At 40.5% G+C, this 22348-nt stretch overlaps 1 protein-coding gene across 2 annotated transcripts in view; it reads right to left on the bottom strand.

Moving 5' to 3' along the window:
• Positions 1-22348, bottom strand: part of STK38L (serine/threonine kinase 38 like) — a 50677-nt gene that overhangs the window by 7135 nt on the left and 21194 nt on the right. Inside the window, exons 2-12 of one of the 2 annotated variants that reach the window (XM_069862957.1) lie at positions 15266-15410; positions 13374-13425; positions 12028-12150; positions 10099-10182; positions 7449-7572; positions 6765-6919; positions 5843-5945; positions 5031-5092; positions 3785-3902; positions 3253-3376; positions 398-493 (exon numbers count right to left, since the gene is read on the bottom strand). In XM_069862957.1, the coding sequence (XP_069719058.1) occupies positions 398-493; positions 3253-3376; positions 3785-3902; positions 5031-5092; positions 5843-5945; positions 6765-6919; positions 7449-7572; positions 10099-10182; positions 12028-12150; positions 13374-13425; positions 15266-15399 (1175 nt within the window). In that variant the 5' untranslated portion in view covers positions 15400-15410. Of the gene's footprint in view, positions 1-397; positions 494-3252; positions 3377-3784; positions 3903-5030; positions 5093-5842; positions 5946-6764; positions 6920-7448; positions 7573-10098; positions 10183-12027; positions 12151-13373; positions 13426-15265; positions 15413-22348 lie in introns of both variants that reach the window. The other variant, XM_069862967.1, reaches the window with a different exon arrangement.

Genomic DNA, 22348 nt, shown 5'->3' with positions numbered 1-22348 from the left:
TTCATTCATCTATTTTTCCCCTACATTTATGGAATAGAGTTTGCTTTTCTTGTGCTCCTATTACAAAAAAAGTCAATTATAGCAATAGCTGCAAAGCCCATGATTACTGGAAGAGGAGTGCTCTTTTGATTTCACAGCACACATCAGGAATAACACAGACATCCTACCACAATTTCTTTCCATTCTGGGCACCCTGGGGAAATCTGAGGCATCTCTAGACAGTTAAACTCTGATCAGATTTATGAGTGTCAGCAAGGCCTGAAAACCTTCACTGTCACCCATCTACAGCCAGTATCTCCCTTTCAAAATGAAAGATAAATCGGAAATAATTATCCTTGACATCACAGAGTATGAAATTCTGCTTTTATGGCTTTTATTCTCTGTATAATATATATACCTGATATGTCCCCAGTCCACTCCTTCAAAAAATGGATGACTTTTTATTTCCTCTACTCCATTACTACCAATTCTATTTTCCGAGTCGGTACAAAACCTGAAAAGTGAAAAAAATAAAAGAGAATGTTACAATAAATGCAGACATAAGCAACAGCAAATTAAACTGTCATGGTATCCTGTATAAGGAATTTGAGGAGGTTATTTCAAATTGTTCCATCACTTGGGGTAACGTACAAACAGCCTGTTGTACCTAGGAGAGGAGGGGATTAGTAGAAGCGTAATATTGTTTAAGTCCCAAAACAAAAAGCCGTGATGACAGTAACTTACATCTTTTCTAAACTGTTGCGTCCTCATGTTCAAGGTCTGTGAAAATTTGCTGCAAGTTCTAGCCCTGTAAGATGAGTTTGGGATGGGGACTTCAAGTCTCTACCACTGGAAAATCCTCTGCACGTCGCCAACGATTAAATCCATGTTTTGAAGTCAAACTAACAGTAAGAGATACACTAAGTGAAACAGGACTACTCTCTTACTTCACATTTTGGAACTACAATGAACCAACAGACACATTCGAAACATGCCATGTCCACAGCATACCCTATACGCCCTGTCACTGTCTCTTCCCTCTCCTTACAGGTCCAGGTGCTGGTGGTACAAAGACCCAAGGCCTATTTCTGCTGTGGCCCAGCTGCATAATCTCAGCTCATACTTTAGAATAAATTGTCAATTTATGATAAAAGTACACGGAGTCAAGAAAAAAAAACCAAAAAACCAAAAAAAGGTGAAATTGGAGACAGTGCTAGGACTGTTACCTGCTCAAGTCGGCAAGAGGAACACCACTGCCAAGGAAAATCATAAAATCTAAATAAAAAACCAATAAGGAGGTTGACAACATCAAGGAGCATTTGTTGCAGGAAAAAGCAGAGGACTCTAGTTCTCTGGAATGACACCTGCCAGAACTGATGCCTAACCGGCTGGAGAAGACTGATTGAGGAGACAGTGAGCATACCAATGCTTAATCTTCATTAAATTCTTGCTTCCTTTTTCATGTGTTAACTGCTTTGTATTTTTCACACTGTCCTTGCAGTCTCTTTGAGGATGGCAAAAGGTGTCAACAGTGACACAAAGAGGGAGGTTTACAGTAACAGTAAAAAACGCCCACGTCAAACAAAAAGCTTGGTCAACTGACAGCCTCCTAGACCTGGGGAGTACTTCATACACGGGGATGTTGCGGGCCTCCCGTTGGCTCTAGAAGTCAGCTGGCCTTTGTTAAATGAAATCCTATCTGCCTAGATGTGCAAAGCCTCTGGCTGTTCGTTTAGTTATCCTGAACTCAATTTCTCCAAGCCGTCACATCATCCAGATTCAAAAGGTGTTCTTCACGTCAACACACTGCAGTAGAAAAAAAAGGTCACCATCTGGCCAGTTACTGAAATTTTCAGCAGGTAATTTAGTAATACAGCAAGTTAAGCTGTAAACTGTCTCCAATTATAGACTGCAATGTTCTTTTACTTGTAGCTGAGTGTCCCTTAGCGAAAAAAACCAACCCTGCTTGTATTTCTACTACAGCCCAGCCAGCTGGTTGATGCCAAGCACTGATAATAGACCTCAGACCTTGTAACAACAGTTAGCAACCAGGACTCAGGATCTGCCAGGCTTTGTCTGAACTTGAACTTATTTTAGTGTGGTTTTGTCTGTATCCATAAAAATAAATTTTAGCTTTGTCTGCAACTTCCTTTAAATTGAAATACATTGTCTAACTTGTCTAAGCTGTAATGAATGAAGTACCAACGGCTGAGTGTTGCCTAACCTGCTATTTTGACCTCATTTTAGTAAATTGTCTATAACTAGAGATGTTTTACTGTAATTGAAACCTTTCCAAATAGGTAGAAAAAATAATTCAAGTAGTCATCATGTAAGTAAATTCACAAGCAAGACATGTTAACCAATAAACTGGCAGAAATGTCTAAAAATGCCCCAAACACAGCACAGACTGAGAAGGAAAAAATTCTCAGCAGCAACACGGTACACTTTCCAGCAGAGAGCTTAAGATGCTGGTACCACACAGGAGAGGTTAAGTAGAACACTAGAGGAATAGATACTGAAAATATAATTAAACTGTTATGCACAAACTTATTAATGAAGCTTAGCAATAATAAAATAATTTTAACTGTTAGTATCACTGTAATTCAATTAAGAGTAACTTTTTAGTGTATTTGTTATGTTTCTTGTATGCTACTAAAGCACTGCTTGGACTAACAACAAAGTCTAGTTCTTGGCTCTGCCTATGAAGCATGTTCCCCTTTTTGCCTGTAATGAAACTGTGTAAGCCTGTAATACTAACTTTGATGGAAATAAATACATAAATAACAATAAATCAAAGACAAAATCCACTCCCTCAGGCCTCCCTGGACAAAACAGCTTTTCTGCTTGACCTTGACATCAAAACCCCTCGTAAGAACTTCAAGCAAACTCAACGGATTAAAAAGCATCATTTGAGAAAAAGTGAGTAAATCCTAAACAATCTGAGATTTCCATTCTGTGCTTTAAATGCTTGCGAGTGGTTATTTTCCAGTTCAAGAAGAGAAAAATTGTGTGTTAATCACCTCTTTCTTTCTTTCCTGTTTTTCAGTCTGTTTCTCCTGATATTGTGGTACAAATCAAGATAATTACGGCCTATTCCTTCAAGCTAAACAAGTGGCAAAGGGAAAAAGACTGAAAAATCCATCAAGGATGCAGACACAGAAGAAACCAATTTTCCCTCCAGTTTAAAGCTTCCTTCATGCAGAACAGGAAGTTCACCTACTAGATGATGACTACGTCTGTGTGAAAGGCCAGAAGCGGCCTTCTGTTACTGACCTTAGAATTAAATCCTTTGCTTTCTCTGAAATGGGCACCTCCGGAGGAAACACCAGCGTTTCTTTCCAGTTCATAACTTTCCTGTAAGTCTCTTGGGGCGTTTCTGAGCAGAAAGGTGGATACCCTGCACAAACAAACAGAGAGATTCCCAGAAGAGGAAAGTGGCCTGGGCCTCTGCTTTTGTTGCTATGGCTCCCACATCTAACAAGCAGAACTAGCCACAAGTTTTCTTTTGTAATGCAACATTAAAGTTTAATTTGATACTTCCAAATACTGAGACTGACCCTCAAAAACAATTTAATAGTTGTTTCAGTGAACAACTGTTCACTGACTGAGGCATCATGTCTTGCTGTCTTCCTGGAAAGGCAGGAAGACTTCAAAGGTATTGGGAAACTGAATTTGGGGCTTACTTTACGTAGAACTGAATGAAATTCTGGTACCTCCACACTATATAGGGGATCAGACTTGGTGAACTAATGGACCCTGTGACCTTCGAGGCCTTTGAATTCTTTAGTTGTGGTCTTCAACATACCTATTAGCATTTCATACATAATCACTCCCAAAGACCACCAGTCACACAGCTTGTTGTACCCAGTCTGCATAAATACTTCTGGTGCAATATAGTCTGGGGTTCCAACAGTAGAATATGCCTGGAAAAAAAAAAAAGAATGAACTCTTTAAAAGATAAATACTGCATTTTTATACTTTGCAAAACCTTTTCCTAGGGATTCATGTACAGGATCTTGCTATTTGGACGGATAAGAATGCTTAATTTGAGAATTCACAGTATCTAAAATCCCAAGAACAATATGCTTTTACATGAGTAAGCACAAAGAACCTTTTATTCTCTCTGACAGACTGTCTCATGGTTCATCTAGGTTCACCACACAATTCTGCCACGTCAGTCTTTAATGACCTGGAGATGCAGAATTTTCAGGGATGTAACTCCAAGTGGGAGCAAGGGCATGAAATACAGCCTCTATGAACCAGCATGACTGCCGGAAATTAAAAACAAACCAAAGCAAAAGGGAATACTGCAGCACATCACTTTTTAAACAGCATGCAAAATAAAAAGTTACAAAACTTGAAAACTAAGGATTTTGTGATTGCTATTTGGTGAAAATCACAAGCAGGTCTGAAATTCTGAAATCCCACGGCAGACAGATTCTTTCCTTTGATTCGCTTAATGCCAGAACTCCCTTTATTACTTGACCACTCGTCATTATGAACCCAGGCTGCCACACTCCAGTGCCAATACCCTCTACTGCCTTTCCATCATATTCTCGTTCAGCAGGAGGATAAACAAGTTTTCCCCTCAATTCTCTGAATAAGAACCATGCAGCTACACATCATCTTGTGACACCAAACTGCAGGACTTAAAACCAGGAATTCATGCACAGTGCTGATACCAGGTCCGTCTAGCAGACAAACTCTCAAGATGTAGCTTTGCTAAGAGGTTGCTGACACCTGAGGTCAGTTAGTCCAGATGCTCATAACGGAAACAGAGGAATAGAGAAGAGCAGGATCTTGCATGTCACAGCTCTAAAAACAGACAGACAAGGCACTCCTGATCTCTGAGCTACTGCACAACTGGAATCACTATATCACCTTCTTTAGAACTATTTGCGATTTTCTGAGCTTCAAGAGAGTGATATCTGTAAGGGGTGAAGGCCTTTCAGTTTTTGAAAACCAGTAGTATTAATGCCAAGTTTTTATTTAACATTTTCTGTAAATAGTTTAAAAGAAAAAAGAAACTATGTATGATTTTATTAACTTACCAGCTGTCGCCTGTTCTTCTTCCACGTTTCTGCTTTTCTCTTTGAGTTCATATTCTGAAATGCTGAGTCATAAAATAGTTATTAGATGGCAAATGCATTTGTGAGAACTAAAAGAAAAGATTGATAACATTCTGTTTTCAAAGAATAACTATTCTGTATCTTCAGAATGCTTTATTCCAGAAGCAGATTATAACTGACATGGAAAAACGAATAACTATTGTTCAATTTAGAGTAGAAACTCATGTGTAGGACACACTATCAGCAACTCTAAATTAGAACTTCCTAGAAGTTTTACAGAGTACTCTGAGATCGGCAGCACTTCTTATTGCAGCCAGTGACATATTTAGATATAAGTGATGAATAAGCAACAAGTGAAGAATCCAAGAACTACAGAGGAATTATACATTTGTAGAATAAAACATAATGTGGATGTGTCATCCAGGCACACTGATGAACAACTTAACTCTTATGCTTCACAAGACTGACATTGACTTCAGTAAGTCAGCACAGAGAACTTATGTCCCTTCTGAAAGCATTTCTGTAACTTCACTAACATTGTTATGAAAAAATATATTGAAATACAGATACATTAAGTGTATTTGTATCTGTGTATGAATGTGCAAAACCACATTAACGCCACAGAAATAATTTCTTTCCTATGAAATGCTTTCATGTCCTGGGGAACATGCATTTACAGTTTTCCAACTCAATGCAATCAGCCTGACCAACCTTGCTGAACCCAGAAGTAAATAATGTGGCATAGCTGCAGCTCAAAACCGTTTAAAAGTTTAACTAGGACACATTACACTTACAGAAGTCACTTGGTGGGTTGTGTGTAAGGTTCCTGTAGAACTCAGTTCTGTGAGCTTTCTTTAAACCTGTGCATAGCCCAAAATCAGACAGTTTTACATGACCCTAAAAAAACCCAGAGAAGATAAAAAGGTAATTCAGAAAGATAATGCTTGAAAAAGGAAGTTTTAATAACTGCACTTACCTTCTCAGGCTATCATGGACTTCCACAGAATTACTTTATCAAGGGCAAGTAGGCAAATAATAACTGAATCTTGATAAACATCAAAAGTGTGTTTTCTCTCAAAAGGATTATTGCCCCCTGAGAACAGTTACATCTACAATTCTTCAACAGCTGAGGGTAAACAGTTTGCCTGGTTTTTTTTGTTTTGAACTGGATACCACTAAGGCTGAGAAAGCCTCCAGGGCAAAATTCCTTTGTTTTGTTTTGATGGTAACCTTTTTTTAATCAGATGGTCTACAGATTTGTGTATGATGCCATTCTATGGCATCTATGCATTCTATGCACTACAGTCAGTGCAGCAGAGTGTTTCCACTGGGGGGCAGATAAAACAAATCAGGTAAGTGCAGTAATTGAATCGATTATTTAGCATTGCCCATATGCACCATGCTTTCATTTGTCTCGAAATAACTAAGTGTATCAGTTTTTAATGTGTATGAATATGAGCAGCTGGACAATCTAAGTGGGTCAGCTTTCCTTAAAAGAGTCAAAAGGCTTTCTAACAAAAAAAACAAAGCCAGTTTTGTTTAAGCATATTAGTGTTCTACAAGGAAAAGGTAATGACCGCTTTCTGCCTTTATTCCAGCTAGCGCAAAATCACTGGTGTGGCGTTACTGGTTCCCACCAACTAGCACCACTATAAAAGGCATTAACTGCAGCCCAAGACGTTTAAAGCGTGGGCAGTTTACATGCACATTACATGCCTTAGCATCCAGCAGAAGGTTATCCGGTTTAATATCTCTGTGGATGAATCCCAGCTGGTGAATAGCATCTATGGCCAGTACAGTTTCAGAAATGTAAAACTGTGTCTCTTCTTCTGATAAGGTGTCTTTCTTCATTAGTAAGGTCATCATGTCACCTAATCAAAGAGCAGAAAATACAGCTTAGGAACCGGAACATTTTAATCGCAAGACTAATTCTATGTGAAACCCCAGGAGAATCCAGATTTAACCTTGTAACTGGCTTTATAGCTACTAATTATAAAACTACTACTGCAGGGACCTACAAACCCAACATACTTTAGTAAACTGGATATAAAAACCATTGAAAATCCTAAATAGGGATTTTAATTGGATAGCCCAGGAAGTTACAGTGAATTTTAATGCATAATACACGTACTGTACCCACTTAATAGAATGAGCAGTAAAAAGCAGAACATTGGACCAGAATAATTACTTAACCCAAGTCTATTTTAACACTCTTCCACAACCCTTCTCCTTCCCCTTAAAACTAGGGGTGGTACATTACTGGGACTTCATTTAGAAGAACATTAAATTTTTTTTTTTATAATAAACTACATGGCACACTGGTTTCTAACATTTTATGAAACTGACGACAAAATCTGAGGAAGAAGTTGTTCTGTCATCTAACACCACAACACAACTTACCTCCAGGTAAAAACTCCATGATCAGGTAAAGATTTCTTTTATCCTGGAAACTGTAAAACATTTTTACTACCCAGGCGCCATCTGCTTCAACCAAAATATCTCTTTCTGCTCGGATATGCGCCACCTAAAATTACAAAAAAACCCCACTATTATTAAAGGACAATTTAAATATTTAAACAAGGAATGCCATATTATATTCCTAGTCCTATTTTCATGATCTTTAATGAAGAAACTACTTTTCACCCTTTTTTTCATATGCTTATTTTTCATAGTTTTTCACTTGATCCTACAAAGTCGTCACAAAAAACTCACCAGAAACCCACAGGAGTCAACTCAATGTTGAAAATAACTGTTCACGCAGCTTTGCAGAAGCAGTTTATAGAAACACAATGCATAGCTTGTTATGCTGTCTCTGTTTGTTGGAAAGAACTAAAAAAGCTGATGGGGGGGTAAGCACAATTCCCTTTTATAATACACCCTATATGGGAATATTCAAAAAAGTTAGAGCTGACCACCACAGAGATTAGTACAGCACTGCAAACTCAGACAAAAGTGTAATGTGCAACTCAAGGTGCAAATACTGACAAAATTACTGGAAATGTCCACAGCTGGTCTTAAAGAAAGCAAGAACCAAGAGGTAAAATGGTAGATGCATTATGATGAATGTCAGAAGTTACCAGATTTCTCATACACACATACAAAGAAATAAAAAATTAATAGCTACTTCTACACAGGTGTGCCACAGTTTGAGCTTGGCCAGATAAGCCTGAGGAATCTTCTCGAATAAGAGTGTCCGAGTGTCTAAACTAATTACTTCCTGCAAATCTCATTCTTTCATTGCTGTGAGAGAGAGAAATGCCCAATTTACACTACAGTGAACTACTATCTAGTTCCCAAACCTGCTTGCTGGTGGTGTGCGAATCCCTTCCAGGTGATACAGAGATTGCTCTTATGTGTGTACATGGCAAAACTTATTTGAACTGCACAGCAAATGCCTTAGTCAAGTGAGAACAGGGCTGGGATGAGTTTCAGACCTTGCAGATGATGGCAGGTAGCAGTGAGCTCAGTGGCTGGTATTAAAGCAGTGCAAAAATGGTAAGGATCTCAGGCTCTTTAAGGTGAGGGAGAAAGAGAAGAGAAGACTGAGCCACTCCTCCAAGTGATGTGCATGAAGCTGGCCCAGAACTGATATGACCACCACTGCTGCTGATGTTGGTCTTGGGCACGTGACCTTGTTCAGATTTTCCAGTCCCAGCTGAGGCTTTGAAAAATATATACAGAGAGCTGCTACCCCATTAATTCACTGGAAACTAAGAGTAATGGAGATTGGAGTACAGGTGTGCATTTCAGTAGAACGTACGCTCATTCTGAAGGAAAATGAAAGATGTATGCAAGGAAAAATATTTCCTGACAGCTGCAGAATTTTTATTCATACACTAGAAAGCAGCTTCTGGAGAAAAAAATAGGTACTGCTATTCCAGCTTCAAGAGCTCTTTCCAATACGCAGCAGTCTTCTGCATATTTTCTTTAATTCTACTGGCCAGGAGCATCTTTATTCTTCTCACAGGGTTTCAAAGGGCAATGGGTTCTCTCTTTGTAGCAGGTACTGCAACTTCAATTTATCTAGCTCTACCTATTCTCATTAGAAAAAATTTCCACCCCCCACTCCTCAACATAACTATAAAATAACATGAAACCCCTGCTTAACATATAGCTCTCAGGCTTGAAAAATTCTGTGTTCTGCATTGCTTTCCATTGAACAAACCAGGCAATGAAAATTACAGCAGATAAACACTCTCCAGTGAAGATTACTGTCCCAAACTAAATGGACAGTAGGAGCTCAGCCTCCTTGCCACATCAGACTAAAAAATGGGGGCAGGGCTTCAACCAGAGGGCCACATGTCCTGGCTGCTGCACAGAACACGCTGCTCCTCTGGCTCCCTGTATTCAGGATGTGGGCTTGAGGAGATAAGAAGCCTGTGCCAGGAAAAAGACATTCAAGTGAGACTGCAGGGAAATGTGATACAAGAGCAAAAAATGAGTAAGGTTTGGACTGCTAAGGGAAGTCCACTCATCTGTCCTCTCACTTGGAACATCCACGCTTGATTTCTTTACTTTGTAGACTCACTGTGCCCTACCAGGAATTTGCAGTGACTTGTTAATTAAATGTAAAAGCAAAAACCAAACCAAACTTAACAAAAACAAAGCAAAACAAGTTGAAACGCTACTACAAAACCAAAACAAAGAACAAGGGCCAATGAACAATGTGACATCTACTGGTATCTAACCATCAAAATAAAACACCAAATACTGTTTTTGCTTTGGCACAGCATTACTTCTCAAGAAGCACTTTCCCTGAAATGCAGTTTTACAGATTAAATACTATAAAGGAAGTGAGAAAAAATTAAAATCTTTCTCACTATTCCAAATCGGTTCTAAATAAAACATTTTTTAAAACGTTACATGACCTTATTTCCTAACTTTGCTTATTCTTTTGTACTGTGGTAGCATCTCCATAGATGCCTTGGACTGCTACACCACTATTGGAGCTTCTGAAGTGGCAAATATGACCAAGTAGTACCTGCCACAAAGAATGGCAAATTTCTAAACAGCATAAGTTTGAAATCTTGGAGGTTTATATGACACCAACCTGCTCTTTCTCCAGCATGTCTGCTTTTCTTAGTATTTTCATTGCATAAATATGACCGGTATCCTTCTTCTGAACGAGGCGTACCTGTAATGAGAAATATAACCCAGTCATTCTTCTCTACCCCAGAAACTAGATCCCAATGCGGAATCTACTGGAAGGCTCAAAATTGCAGGCCATGGCGAAGATATCACGTTAAAGACTTAAAAACATGTAGAAAAAAGAAATATTTCTACACCATGTAAAACATTGACACTAGCCATGAACAGATGGTTTGAAGTAGTTATTGTTCTAGAAGTTAGCAGGTATGCTAAATTCCAGGTAGCTGTGAGACTGCATATGCTAAAATTCAGAAGCAGATACTACGTTCGTCCAAAAGTACTTGTAGTTTCTGTCATTGCAACCTGCAATACTTATGTTGGATTAAACTTCTATTTACCTGTGTTCATGCCCTATACCATTTTAAAGTGCAACAAGTCTACTTATTTATGATAATGGTTCTGTTTTCACTGTTTCACTGTTTGCACTGTTTACACCTTTTTTATATCATGCTGTCAAATTCAAGATGGAAAAACCCCCAAATAAGAGTAATTTTGTTGAGTTCAAAAGGTGACACTAAGCAGCAGAAACAATAGCAATATTGTCAAACATTTAGCCTCGTGACTGTCAACAAACATACAGATCAACATTGGCTCCAAAAATTTCCTAATGGAAACTTTAGCCGTGGAGACAAGGAGGATCACAGATGTTCCCTTGTGATAGATGTCAACAATTCAATGGCCATTATTAAAGCAGACCCACATAAAAGAACAAGAGGTTGCAGAAGAACTAAACTATGACCATTCTACAGTTGTCCAACATTTGCACCAAACTGGAAAATCAAGAACAGCTTGACAAATGGGTGCTGCAGGAGGCAAACAAAAAAAACTCCCAAAACGTAAAGTCTACTCTGTGCTGCTTTTCTGCAACACAGAGTTTTCTTCATCACATTGTGACATATCATGAAAAATGGACTCTATATGACAAACTGACAGCATTCTGCACAGTGGCTGAGGTGAATCACCAAAACATTTCCCCAAACCAAAGATGCATCAGAAGATTATGGTCACTATTTGGTGGTCAGCAAGAGGAATCATCTGCTACAGCTTCTTTAATCTTGGAGAAACTGTCACAGAGAAGTACTGCCAGACAATTCACAAAATCCACCAAGAACTGCAATGTTTACATCCAACACTGGCTGATCAAAAATGACCAGCTCTTCTTCATGACAATGCCTGACTGCATATCTGGCAAATGACTCTGCAAAAGCTGCACAAACTGGGCTGTGAAATTCCACCTCACCCAGCTTCCTCAACAGACCTCTCTCCCACCAATTCCATATTTTCAAGCATCTCAACAACTTCCTGCAAGAGGTTTTCCATAACCAAGCAGCAGCTCAAAATGACTTCAGAGAATTCATCAGTTCCAAGACTCCAGAACTCTGTGCAATCAGCCTAGACTTGTTTTGGTGGCAAAAATGAATAGACTATAACGGTTCTTAATTCAATTAATAAATTTTATTCTAAGTTGAGATGCATTGCTTTTAAGTTGATAGTTAAAAACGTCGATTATTTTTGTACCAACCTAATAGAACTGTGATGTGGCACAGGGCAGGGAGAATGTTTACGGGGAGGATCTGTGCAACTGCAAGGCCATCATTTCAGGGGGCCACAATGGCAACGTCAGTTTGGGCTAACAAGGGTCTTTCCAGGGGCCTTGAGAAATTGATTCATGTCATTCATTACTGGACTTATCACACTTGTACAGTTACTCAAATAGCTATTCTTCTGCAATAAAACTCCCCAGCTGGAACTTTTTATTCTGTAATTAAAATGTTTCATTTTAATGTTCAATCCAATTTTAATATACTGCTCAAGCCAGAATGCAACAAACCTCTCCAAATGCTCCTCTTCCTATAACTTTCAAAGATTCAAAGTCATCCAAGCCAAGCCTAGTCCTCTTCAGTCGCAGAAACTCTGTTTCTTTGCGAGCGTGTTGTGACCTGCGCAGTTTTTTCTGGGGAGACACAGAAATTTAGAAGTCATTTGACAGTAGCAAGTCAAGATATACGATCTCCCTTCCTGTGAAGTATTCTCAGTCCCATTAGGATTGCAGAGAAAATGTAAGAGGAGGTGTCTTCTGGAATTTATTCAGGTGGGGCTTTTTGTGGGGCTTGTTTTCTTTATTACTTAGATATAAAGAAAGAGTCATAAAAAATAATGAAGAAAAAATTTATACTGGTTCAAACGAAGTACATCAGTCCAAAGGCCAAAGTCACTACCTCAAGCAAGGAGCCAGTCTTGTTTTGGGGCAGCGTGAAAGATCAATAAAAGCTGAAACTTGCAGCCTGCCAAAAAGAGTGATGACAGGTAACAAGGAAACTAACAAGCAGCAGAGATCCAGCTTACGCTATCTATAGCAAAATCCATTCAGTTCATGGTGGGCAAAAACCCACATTTGAAAGAAAAAGCTGTCCAAATCCTCTCATATATTTTGTTCCACAAAAATGTTAATGGGGTTGATCCAGAGAGAAAACAAACGTCAATCTTTGCTCCCAGAAATACCAAGAAGATTTCAGAGAGTGCTAATGAGATACAGCCATCAGGCCCTTACCAGTTTTTGTACTAGCATGACAGCGTTGTTTAAAACCACAAGATGGCATCACACACCCACACTTGCTTTTCCCTCTTCCCAGAAGTTACTACTCTGAAATGACTGATGCGCTGTTTTTAATTATTTCCCTGCCTATGTTGAAACAAGTACAGGTAGCCACGGTGGGATGGACCTCAGAAAAGCAACTTTAGTCAATAAGTTCTGAGAGACACCAACCAGACAGAGATCCCCCTTTATCCATATCCAAATGGAGCTAGGGTGTGCCCAGTTTATAGAACAAGAAAAAATGGTTCAACATTTTGCTTCTTCAAGCACATTTCACCTTGTTTTCTTGCCAAATACAACAGCAAACAACTTTAATCTTTGAAAAGCATGCTATATGCTTGCTGCAGCCACATGTCTCACATGGACTAAGTGTGGCAGGAAAAGCCTTAGCTATTGCAAGTATAATTCAAGCATATTCACAGTTTCCCTAATAAACAAGTTATTTACAGGGGTAACATCCATTTACAAAATAAAATGTACTGTCGTGCTACCTAATTTATGTGTAAGCATCTCCAATGCCGATTTGTAGCGCAAAAAAAAAAAGAAGCAGTCTCTTACAAGGTCACTTAAGTAGTATTTACCTCCTCATCTGCGAGGCCTTCCTCTTCCATAGCGACTTCTAGCTTCTTCTGCCTGTGAAGGAAAGAAACAGGAGATTGCTTTATTAGTTATTAAAAACAAATGTAACACTACAGAAAGGCAATGCCTTTACTTCACTTACTATTTGAGATACCAAAGAATTGGCCTCAAATGGAAATTTGACATCTTACTGCCCACTCCATCCACTTACCCATTTATGACCAAAGCCGTTGAAAATGCATAAGCTAATTTAAGCACACACTTAAGTATTTATTGTGCTTAATTAGAAGAATTAGGTATTATAGGTCCAAACATATCACCACTCTAACGACTTTTATTTCTTTATATAATCTTGTTGAAGTTAGGCTGTTTTTATCAATTAGGATTATAAATCAGAATAAACATGCTTTTTCACCATTTCTATCTCAGCTTTACCCCCAGCACCTCAGCCAGCTCCAGCTTTCACCTCCCGTCCCAGCTCCACTGACCTCTTCCTGGTCGCACACCTGGTCCTGCTCCCCTTACCCTTGTGCCAACTAACTCTAACCCCCTAGGTCCACCACCATCTCCTCCCACTGTCCTGCGTGGGCCAGTGCTCACCTGACCCGGGGCTCCTCCAGCTGGTGCCATGCCAGGCTAGGAGGATCTGAGCAGGAAAGTGAAGCATTGAGTGCCCCCCAGAAGTCAGGAAGTCAGTATGTAGCAACGCCTCCTGGACCCTTCTTGCACCCGCAAGATGCTTCTTTAAGACCATCAGGATGCAGCATTCAGAAAGCTGATTATTCACCAGCAACAGAAAAGAGTTTGAAGGCTGGGTGCCAAGCTGCTTGTGTCTTTCTGCACTTTGGGAAGTACAGCAGGATCTCCTAAATTAAAGGCCCTCAGTAGACAGTCTATTCTCCTAACTAGAAGCAATTCAATTACCTGGGGTAATGACTAAATATGATGAAGAGAGAAACCTTGCTGCTCAGCTGAAAACCCCTCAATTAAAAGCACATTACCAGGGGAATGATAATTTCACATGCTGATGACAATTTGAAACACATTCATTATAATCAAATGCTTGGAACTTTGACACTTAATTCAAGTAGCACTTCACATCAGAGGCAGAACTGGGTACCAATGAGAGAACTTAAAGAGGCGATGACCAATGTACACTCCCAAGCAAGGAGTGCCAGTCAACACCACCCAAGAAGAATTTAGAGGTGCATATAACATTATCCCCCAAATTCTTCCTGCCTACCCAAGAGCCTCTCAAACCTTTCATTACCAACCCTATTGCTCTTTATTGCCCCTTATTTCCACCTCAGGCCACCTCCAGTCCTCTGTCTCCTTTCTTTACCCCGCCACTCAGACACCTCTCCTATCAATCCTGTTCCCTACCTCCTATACACTCCATTCTGCAGGACTTAAGAGTGTTGGCATGAGCTCCACACCTCAGAGCACGAATAGACACCACAAGCCACTGCTTTACACAAAATCCATCAGCAGCTCTGCAGCATCTACCTCTGTAGAGTTTATTCCTTGTGGTGCACATGGAGGAACTGGAGGTTGCCAATGCCACGTGCAGAAGCAGAAACTTTACATGTGCTGCAAAATAAGACCCCGCACAGGGCAGTTTATGCAAAGTAGTAATAATCTAATGAGGAGGTAAATTGTATGAGAATATCGAAAGCGGAGGTCATCAAATACTCAGTGACTGCTTGGTGCAGTAGCAGGGGATGTTCACAAGTCTACCAGCACAGCCAGCAGCCTGTGCTCTTTGGGGATTAGCTCCTTGCTACCAAGTACAGAAAAGCTTCCGAGAACTGCTCCATGCACAGTGATCAAAACGCCCTTGAACAAAAGCCAAAAGCCCAAGCTGAAGAGGTGTAAGAGGAAGCAGAGCCAGTACCTGGTTTCTCTCTCTTCGTGCTGTATAATTAGGTTGCTGTAGAAGTTCTCCAGTGTAAGTTTGGCTACCGTCACTCTCTCCCGGGTGTGGTTACTCATGGGAAAGGATGTTGTAGTCCCTGCAGTCATCGCCATGGTAACATGTACTGAAACAGAGTATGTCAAACCATTACTCACTTGAAAAAAAGAATTATGAAAAATATATATGTGAATACATATACTTTCTTTCCTTTTTCCCACTCTCCTTCTCCAAATTCTTAGATGCTATAGAATTCGCAGGAAAGGCACTGTTATTCAGATTTTAAAAACTCCACTGAAAAACTGCATTATAAAATTATCCCAAGATACCAGGAGGACATGCTACCCACTCTCTAAAAAAATAACAACATGTTGGCAAAACACAGGGTGAATCACAGCAAAGAATTATGCAGGCTACGGGTAGCTCACCCAGCAGCGCTTGTCCACAAGTGAGGAAAATCTATCACCAGCAGACTTGAGCCCAGCCTGGGGGAGGGAAGAAGCGGCAGAGCATGGAAAGGAAAAGGGGGAGGCGAGAGGAGGATCACGCAGCTCCCACAGCTGGACATGTCACAACTTTATGACAATTTCAGACTCCAGAAATGCAGGATGCTACCAAAGGACAGAATAAAATGAAAAAGTAAATGGACAAAAATCCTAACACCAGCCAGAGGAGAAGTTATTTCAAGGACAGAAAATAGCCATCAAGTATCTTTGAATTTTAAAGCTGCTCAGCAAAACTGCATGGGCACAGTTGGGGGGATTTATAGAAATCCTTTAATGCAAATTAAATAACGGAATTGCTGTATTTTAAATAGAAAACTTCTGTTGCAGGTTTTTGGTTTTTTGGTTTTGTTTTTTTTTGTTTGGTTGTTTTTTTTAAAGCAACAGCCAACAACCAAGAATAGAAAACCCGTCGTCCTCAACACAAGGCCATTAGGCAAGCTGTCTTTCTGTTTGCTTCCTTCCCAATCACCTCTGTGCCATGCTGCCAATGAAACGAGCATTTTCTGGTGCAGCTGTTCACTACAGAGCTCCCTGTGTTTGGATTCTCAAATTCAGAGGGTGGGCAGGGAGGAGGAATCTTCTTAGGCAGCTGTAAAGACAATACCCATAAAGATAAAGAACGTACAGGTCACGGCACATGGTCACTGAGCACTCAAAAACTGGGAAGAAAGAGGAAAGAAGAAAAGCTGCCCTCTTAGCTTTCATCTTGAACTCAAAGAACTTGGATTTGTTAGAATAATGCTTTTAATGCTGAGAAGAGACACCTTGGGACAGCCCTGAGTCCCCTGCAGCTGGTCTAGGGATGTCAGATAAAAAAAGCACAGTTTGCCCTAGGACCCATGCCCTACCTGGAGGTGGGCTGAGACACTTTAGGAGAGCCTCACGGAGGGCAGCCACAAATAGCACCATCTCAGCCCCATGCTTATTCATTCAGGTTGTTTTGGGGTTGGGTTTGGAAAATTACAGAGAAGTACATACACTTCCTTTTGATTATTTATGTAACCCTTCTACTTCACCAGGGGATTCTGAGGAAGACGAATCCCAAATTAGGCTTATGATCTCCAAGCAGATCCTAATACCTTTTAAGGTGAACTGAATGAAACCATCCTATGAAAAGTTTCATACAGTAGAAATTTTGTGTGTCCACATCATACAGGAATTTTGTTTTGCATTCGCCTGCTACCCTCTGTGAAGACAGCATTTCATCTTGTGGATTTTTAATTGGATTTGGTGTCACAATAAGATATTTGTTGCCAGAAACGCAGCTGCTGTGTCACAAATAAAGGCGTTTTATAGCATTATGTAGATATCATTTTAGCTGAGTATTTTGGACTGTGCAAGATGCCAGAGTTCTGAGAATCTCTACACATATACAACAAGGTTTTAATAGCACTAGAGCTGCTTTAGTATGATGTCAATATGTCTATTTTTTAATCAATCTTTCATACCCTTCAGTTTTCTACTGAAGAAAGATGAGAGCTGTCAACTGTTAATAATCTTTACTACAAATTAAGGGGTTTATTCTTCACACAAAAATGTACCCTATGCTGGACACTTCTTGAAAAGTTGAGGAACTTGGCTCTGCTTTCTGTATTGAGTCTGTTACTCAATATTACACTCTTTTTCCCTTGATAAGTAGGGAAAGATAAACATAAAACAAGTGTCTGAAAACAAAACCTACAGCACATTAACACACACAATTGAAACAGACCAACTGCTGACCATGTGCTGGCACCTGTAACTAAGTTATTTCAAGAAACAACTAATAGAGTAAAAACCTGCCTTCTGATCATTTTGGAGTGTTCAGGATATTGTGGCATTAACCCAGGCCTGAAATGGATAAACCTTTACTTAAGGTATAATGAGCGCACTATCACCAGCAAGAAACAGGATATTTATCCTTCGTATATCTTGTATTCCTGGTAGGATAAAACACCAATGCAATTTTGTTTCCTGTGAATTTATTTTCCCTGTGCTCCTATAGTCACAGATGCAGACATTACCAAATAGCAAATCCAAGTCACTTGATTTTATTAAGCCTTTAAAAAGGAGATAACAACTCTGGCACTAGCACACCACACTATAAATAGCAGGGCTGACCCTCACTGTGGTTCCACAGTAGGAAAATATAGATGAGAACCCAACCTGTGAGCTAAGGAGCACAGGGAAAGCTATTTAACAGAGAAGGAAGTTGTATTGACTTCACTGTCATACCATGGCGTGAACCCACCAAAGCAAGAGGGACACATCCCCGCAAGTGTTTGCTTCCAGCATCCCGCATAACCTACACACACCCACCAACCCTGTTTCCAGACCACAGCACAGCATTTCCTTGAGACAGAGTTCACTTTATGTTTGCTCAGTTTGCAGCTGGTGGCCCTAGTTAGCTCTGTCACTGTGGAAAGAAATAAACAAATAAACAACTGCATAAAAACAAGAAGTGTCCTGAGCTCTCCAGGTTCCCCAAAGCATGTGGAAAAGAGCACAGACCTGGCAGGAGGCACAAGGTATCCTGCAAAATCCTATGTTAACTCACAGCCCAGAAAATCTCTTCATCCTTTTTCCTCCTGCCTCTTTGCTTCCACTGACAAATCCTCAAACAATGCACAAATCCACAGCCCAGACAAAACATTCAGTTGGGAGTAAAATCCTTAAGTACGATCTTCATAGACAAATGATGCCAGAGGGGATGGGGGCAGAAAGGAAGAAACTTCAAAACAGGGCCTTTTATTGACAGCATGCTACTGCTAGTGACCCCACCACATGAGCAGGAATGTTTTGAAAAGGTGCCACCTACAGTTCTTGGGAATGTCCTCAAAAACCTACTCATTCACCCAAATTCATGCCCTCTACATAACGGAACCATTCTACTGCTGCATCACTGGCCCTGTATTAGGCTCCCTGGACCAAAAAGAAGGTCATATTAACCAGCCAGCTGCGTACGGCCAAAACTCCTCTGGCCAACAAGGACCAAACACATTTCTTTCCAAAAGGCCTGTTACTTCAGAAGCGATACACCACTGGCTGTGAGCAAGAGAGACATCAAGCAGCCCTAATCGACAGGAGACACAGAGCAGCATGCAGCCCACAGGATAACATCTCGAGACCTGCCTGAAGCAGAGACGCCATATGTGCTGCTTGGCCCAGAAATCAAGCCTGTGGATCCTGGATGGACGGATGGCTGAACTCGGAGTATGAGCCTTTCTCCTGATGCCTGCTCTTGCTCAGCAGCAAGCACCAATGGCACGGGCACAGGAGGGAGTGGAACAAGGAGCTACAGATGAGGAGTGACCGAGGGACATATTGCCCCAAGAGGCAGGTAGGACAGCAGCACAGCAAGGAGATGAAGCATGCTCCTAAAAAGCAATAGAGAGTAGCAGAAAGGGGACAGCAAGCACAATGCAGTGGCCCCCTTTGAGCAAGTCTGTCCTGACCAAACATCTCCTTTCTGAAAGAAAAAATGTTGCCTGGTCCAAGTATATGTTTGATCTTTTTGTTCCCAAATCTTTCCTGACTGAGAAGGAGAGAAAGGCCAAGAAGTGCTTATTACTACTTCAGTCTGTGCTCCCACCTATCACAACAATTCTAAGTTAAAGCTTTCATCAATTTTCCCGAAGGTGTTTCTTCTGCTGAGAATCCCACACCCAGTTTTTGCTACACAACTGGTAATTCAACATGCACATCCTCTCCAGGGTGCTTCTTGGCAGCTCCACAGACCATCATTGATGTTTTCATATTAGACTACTGGATTCAGTCTCTGGTCAATCAGAGCAAAATCACTGAGGCATCCAATCCTATCTGCTACAACTGAAAAGAGAAGAAATGGAAGTACTCAAAGCACCTGGAGAACTGTTCTCCCCCAAAAGAAACACTTGGCACTTTGCTGGATCATTTTCTAACGAGGAAGGGATGAGAACAAAATCCAAGCCTCTCACGCATCATCCCCAGCCTCCACAGCTCCATCTCAGGACATCTACAGGATGTGTGAAGAGAGTGAGCACAGAGTTGTCACTTGGCAAGACAGGAAGATGTAGATTTGACACCCTCAGTAATTTTAGAGCCTGTTTCTACACATCCAGGTAGCTTTAGACTTTAAAGAGAAAAGGATAACAATGGATAAAACAGGATCAACACAGATGCGCTACACGATCTAGAAATTCACTTTATCACTCCATGGCTTTATTACCCACGTTTCCAGCTTGTAAAATAAAGCAAAAGGACTAGGATGGGGAGCAGAAAGCATAACCATAACACTTCACATCACCAAACATTTGAGCTGTAGTGATGGTGAAGATTCAAATACTTATAAAGTAAAAAAGAAAAAGAAAAACCCAAACAACACAAAACAAAAAATACACCCCCATCTCCCTGCCCAAAGCAGAGAAGTTCATAATTTCATATCCTCCTAACATATTCTTCCAACCTTCGCAGTTTACTTTTTTGACTCTCACTTCAGCAAGACTATAAATACGTGAAAGTATGCTACAGCAGTAAAAGTAAAGCAGTGAAAACTGAAACCAATCTTTCCAGCTATATTCCTTATTAGAGGGCTTCATATTTCTGGGGATACTACAGTAACCTATTTGACCAATTCTTTTCTCTTACACAGATTACCAGCAAAAGAGCAAGTCTGTGCCAGTTAGACAGTGGTGGGTGTCAGGACTGGGCTTCATTTCCATAAGAACGGGTCTGAAGGTGCCAGTCTCTCTACAGACAAGTCTCCTGCACAACTGTGTTATATGATATGGCTTGTTCTTACTACCAAATAAAGCTAGATCTATACTATCAAATTAATCTGGACCTAAGTGACACAATGGAAATACCATTCCTATTTTCTGAAACTTTGTGTGTAGTATAATTATACAGCAGCCCTAGAACAAATTTACTCTCCAGTCTTTACTTAGTGCAAATTTTAGTTGGGGAGCAAATACCACACGCAATTCTCTCAGAGAGAAAAGCACATTTTTTTCTGCATGACAGAACGGTGCTACTTAAATCACACTGCTGGGTCTCCGATTTAGAACATAAAGCAACATACATGTTTGGCAGGACAGGGAACATTGGTTCTTCCTCCCAAAGCAGCTACATCACTTCACAGAAAAGCCAGTACAATTTTAATTTATGCATCCAAGCACACCTTTAAAATCCAGCAACTAGTAAGGCAGTTCACTAATGCAGTAAAAAGGGTAAAACTGCAAAGTTTATGAAGTTTCCATATACATTTCAAGGGAATTTGGCTCTTGAGTGAAAGCATCCAGGTAAGGCAGATAATACTGAAACATATTTCTGCCTTTCAAAGTTCACATTTTCTCAACATGACACATTTTGTCATTCAACTTGCTCCTGAAATGAAGCACACAAAACATACTTTTCAAGAATTAGAAAGTAAAATAGAATGGAGAGATAGACTTTTGGTGCCAGACCCGTTCCAGAGTAAACACGTACAGCTTGATAAAGCAAGTACCTTGAGAAATGCCAGCTATCACCACCGTGCGCAGTGCTGGAGCTCTTCTGGGTGAGAAGCTGGAGCAGATTTAGTAGCACTGCTTGGGTCCTTACAGACAACACAGCAAAGCAACTCGCAAAACCAGGCACTAAAAAACCACCAATGACATGGATTATATTTAAAAAATGAAGCGCTACCTAGGAAAGCAGCATGGGTACAGCAAGATTTCAAGTATGAGCGCCAGCCCTGCTGTCTCCAAATTGTTTGGATTCTCTTTATTTTAAAGAGAGACAGGGGATATATATATATATGAAAAAAAAACACCCGCCATACACAAAATAACAGGATGATTCACACCAAAAGGCAGTGGGCAGGGACAGATAAATGAAATAAGCAACCAGAGGCTCAGCAGGATGAGGTGGTGTGACATACCAGCAAAAGCAAGGGGAGGAGCAGCAGCTGGAGCAGGAGCCACCCAGGCACCCTGGGCAACTTCAGGAACATGCAGCTGTACATGGTATGAGCTGACATGCAAACAGAAAGCCAAGACAAAAACGCTGTACAACAGCTGATAGTTCCAATGGTGAAACAGAAGGAGAAAGTGGTCATGCTGTGGTACCAGCCCGGAGGTAAAATTAATTTCTGCTAGAACAAATTTGGCAACTGCGCTGTGCTTATTTTCACCATCCAATTGCTTATCCTGAACCTCCTCCTGCAGAGGTTCTCTGCCTTCATTTTCTATAACCCACTTTAATGGGCTTCCAAAGCTTTTGAGAAACCTTGGGAGACAAAAGGTCACAGGATCCTGAACTCTCCAAACAGCAAGCAAACAAGAAAACTCTGCTACTCCAATCTATGCCAATTATGGGCCAATATTTTTCAATTCCTGGAGCCTGATCTTAATACTTGTGTTATTACTAAATACAGATTTCCATGTTCAGAACAGAGCCTTGTCCAAAGTTCACTTACATCAACAATAACACCCTTTGGCTCAACAGGTTTTGACCCAATATTCCTATTCTTGGATCTGGATGACACTAACTGGGCTACTGCTGTTACTGAAGTTCAGAGTTATCAGATCAGCAAGTTTGCCAAGCACCGCTCTGGAGTATG

This window comes from Phaenicophaeus curvirostris, chromosome 1, assembly GCF_032191515.1.
Source record: "Phaenicophaeus curvirostris isolate KB17595 chromosome 1, BPBGC_Pcur_1.0, whole genome shotgun sequence".
NCBI lineage: Eukaryota > Metazoa > Chordata > Aves > Cuculiformes > Cuculidae > Phaenicophaeus > Phaenicophaeus curvirostris.
The sequence above is the reverse complement of the archived record's forward strand: the minus strand, read 5'-3'. Positions and strand labels throughout refer to the sequence as shown.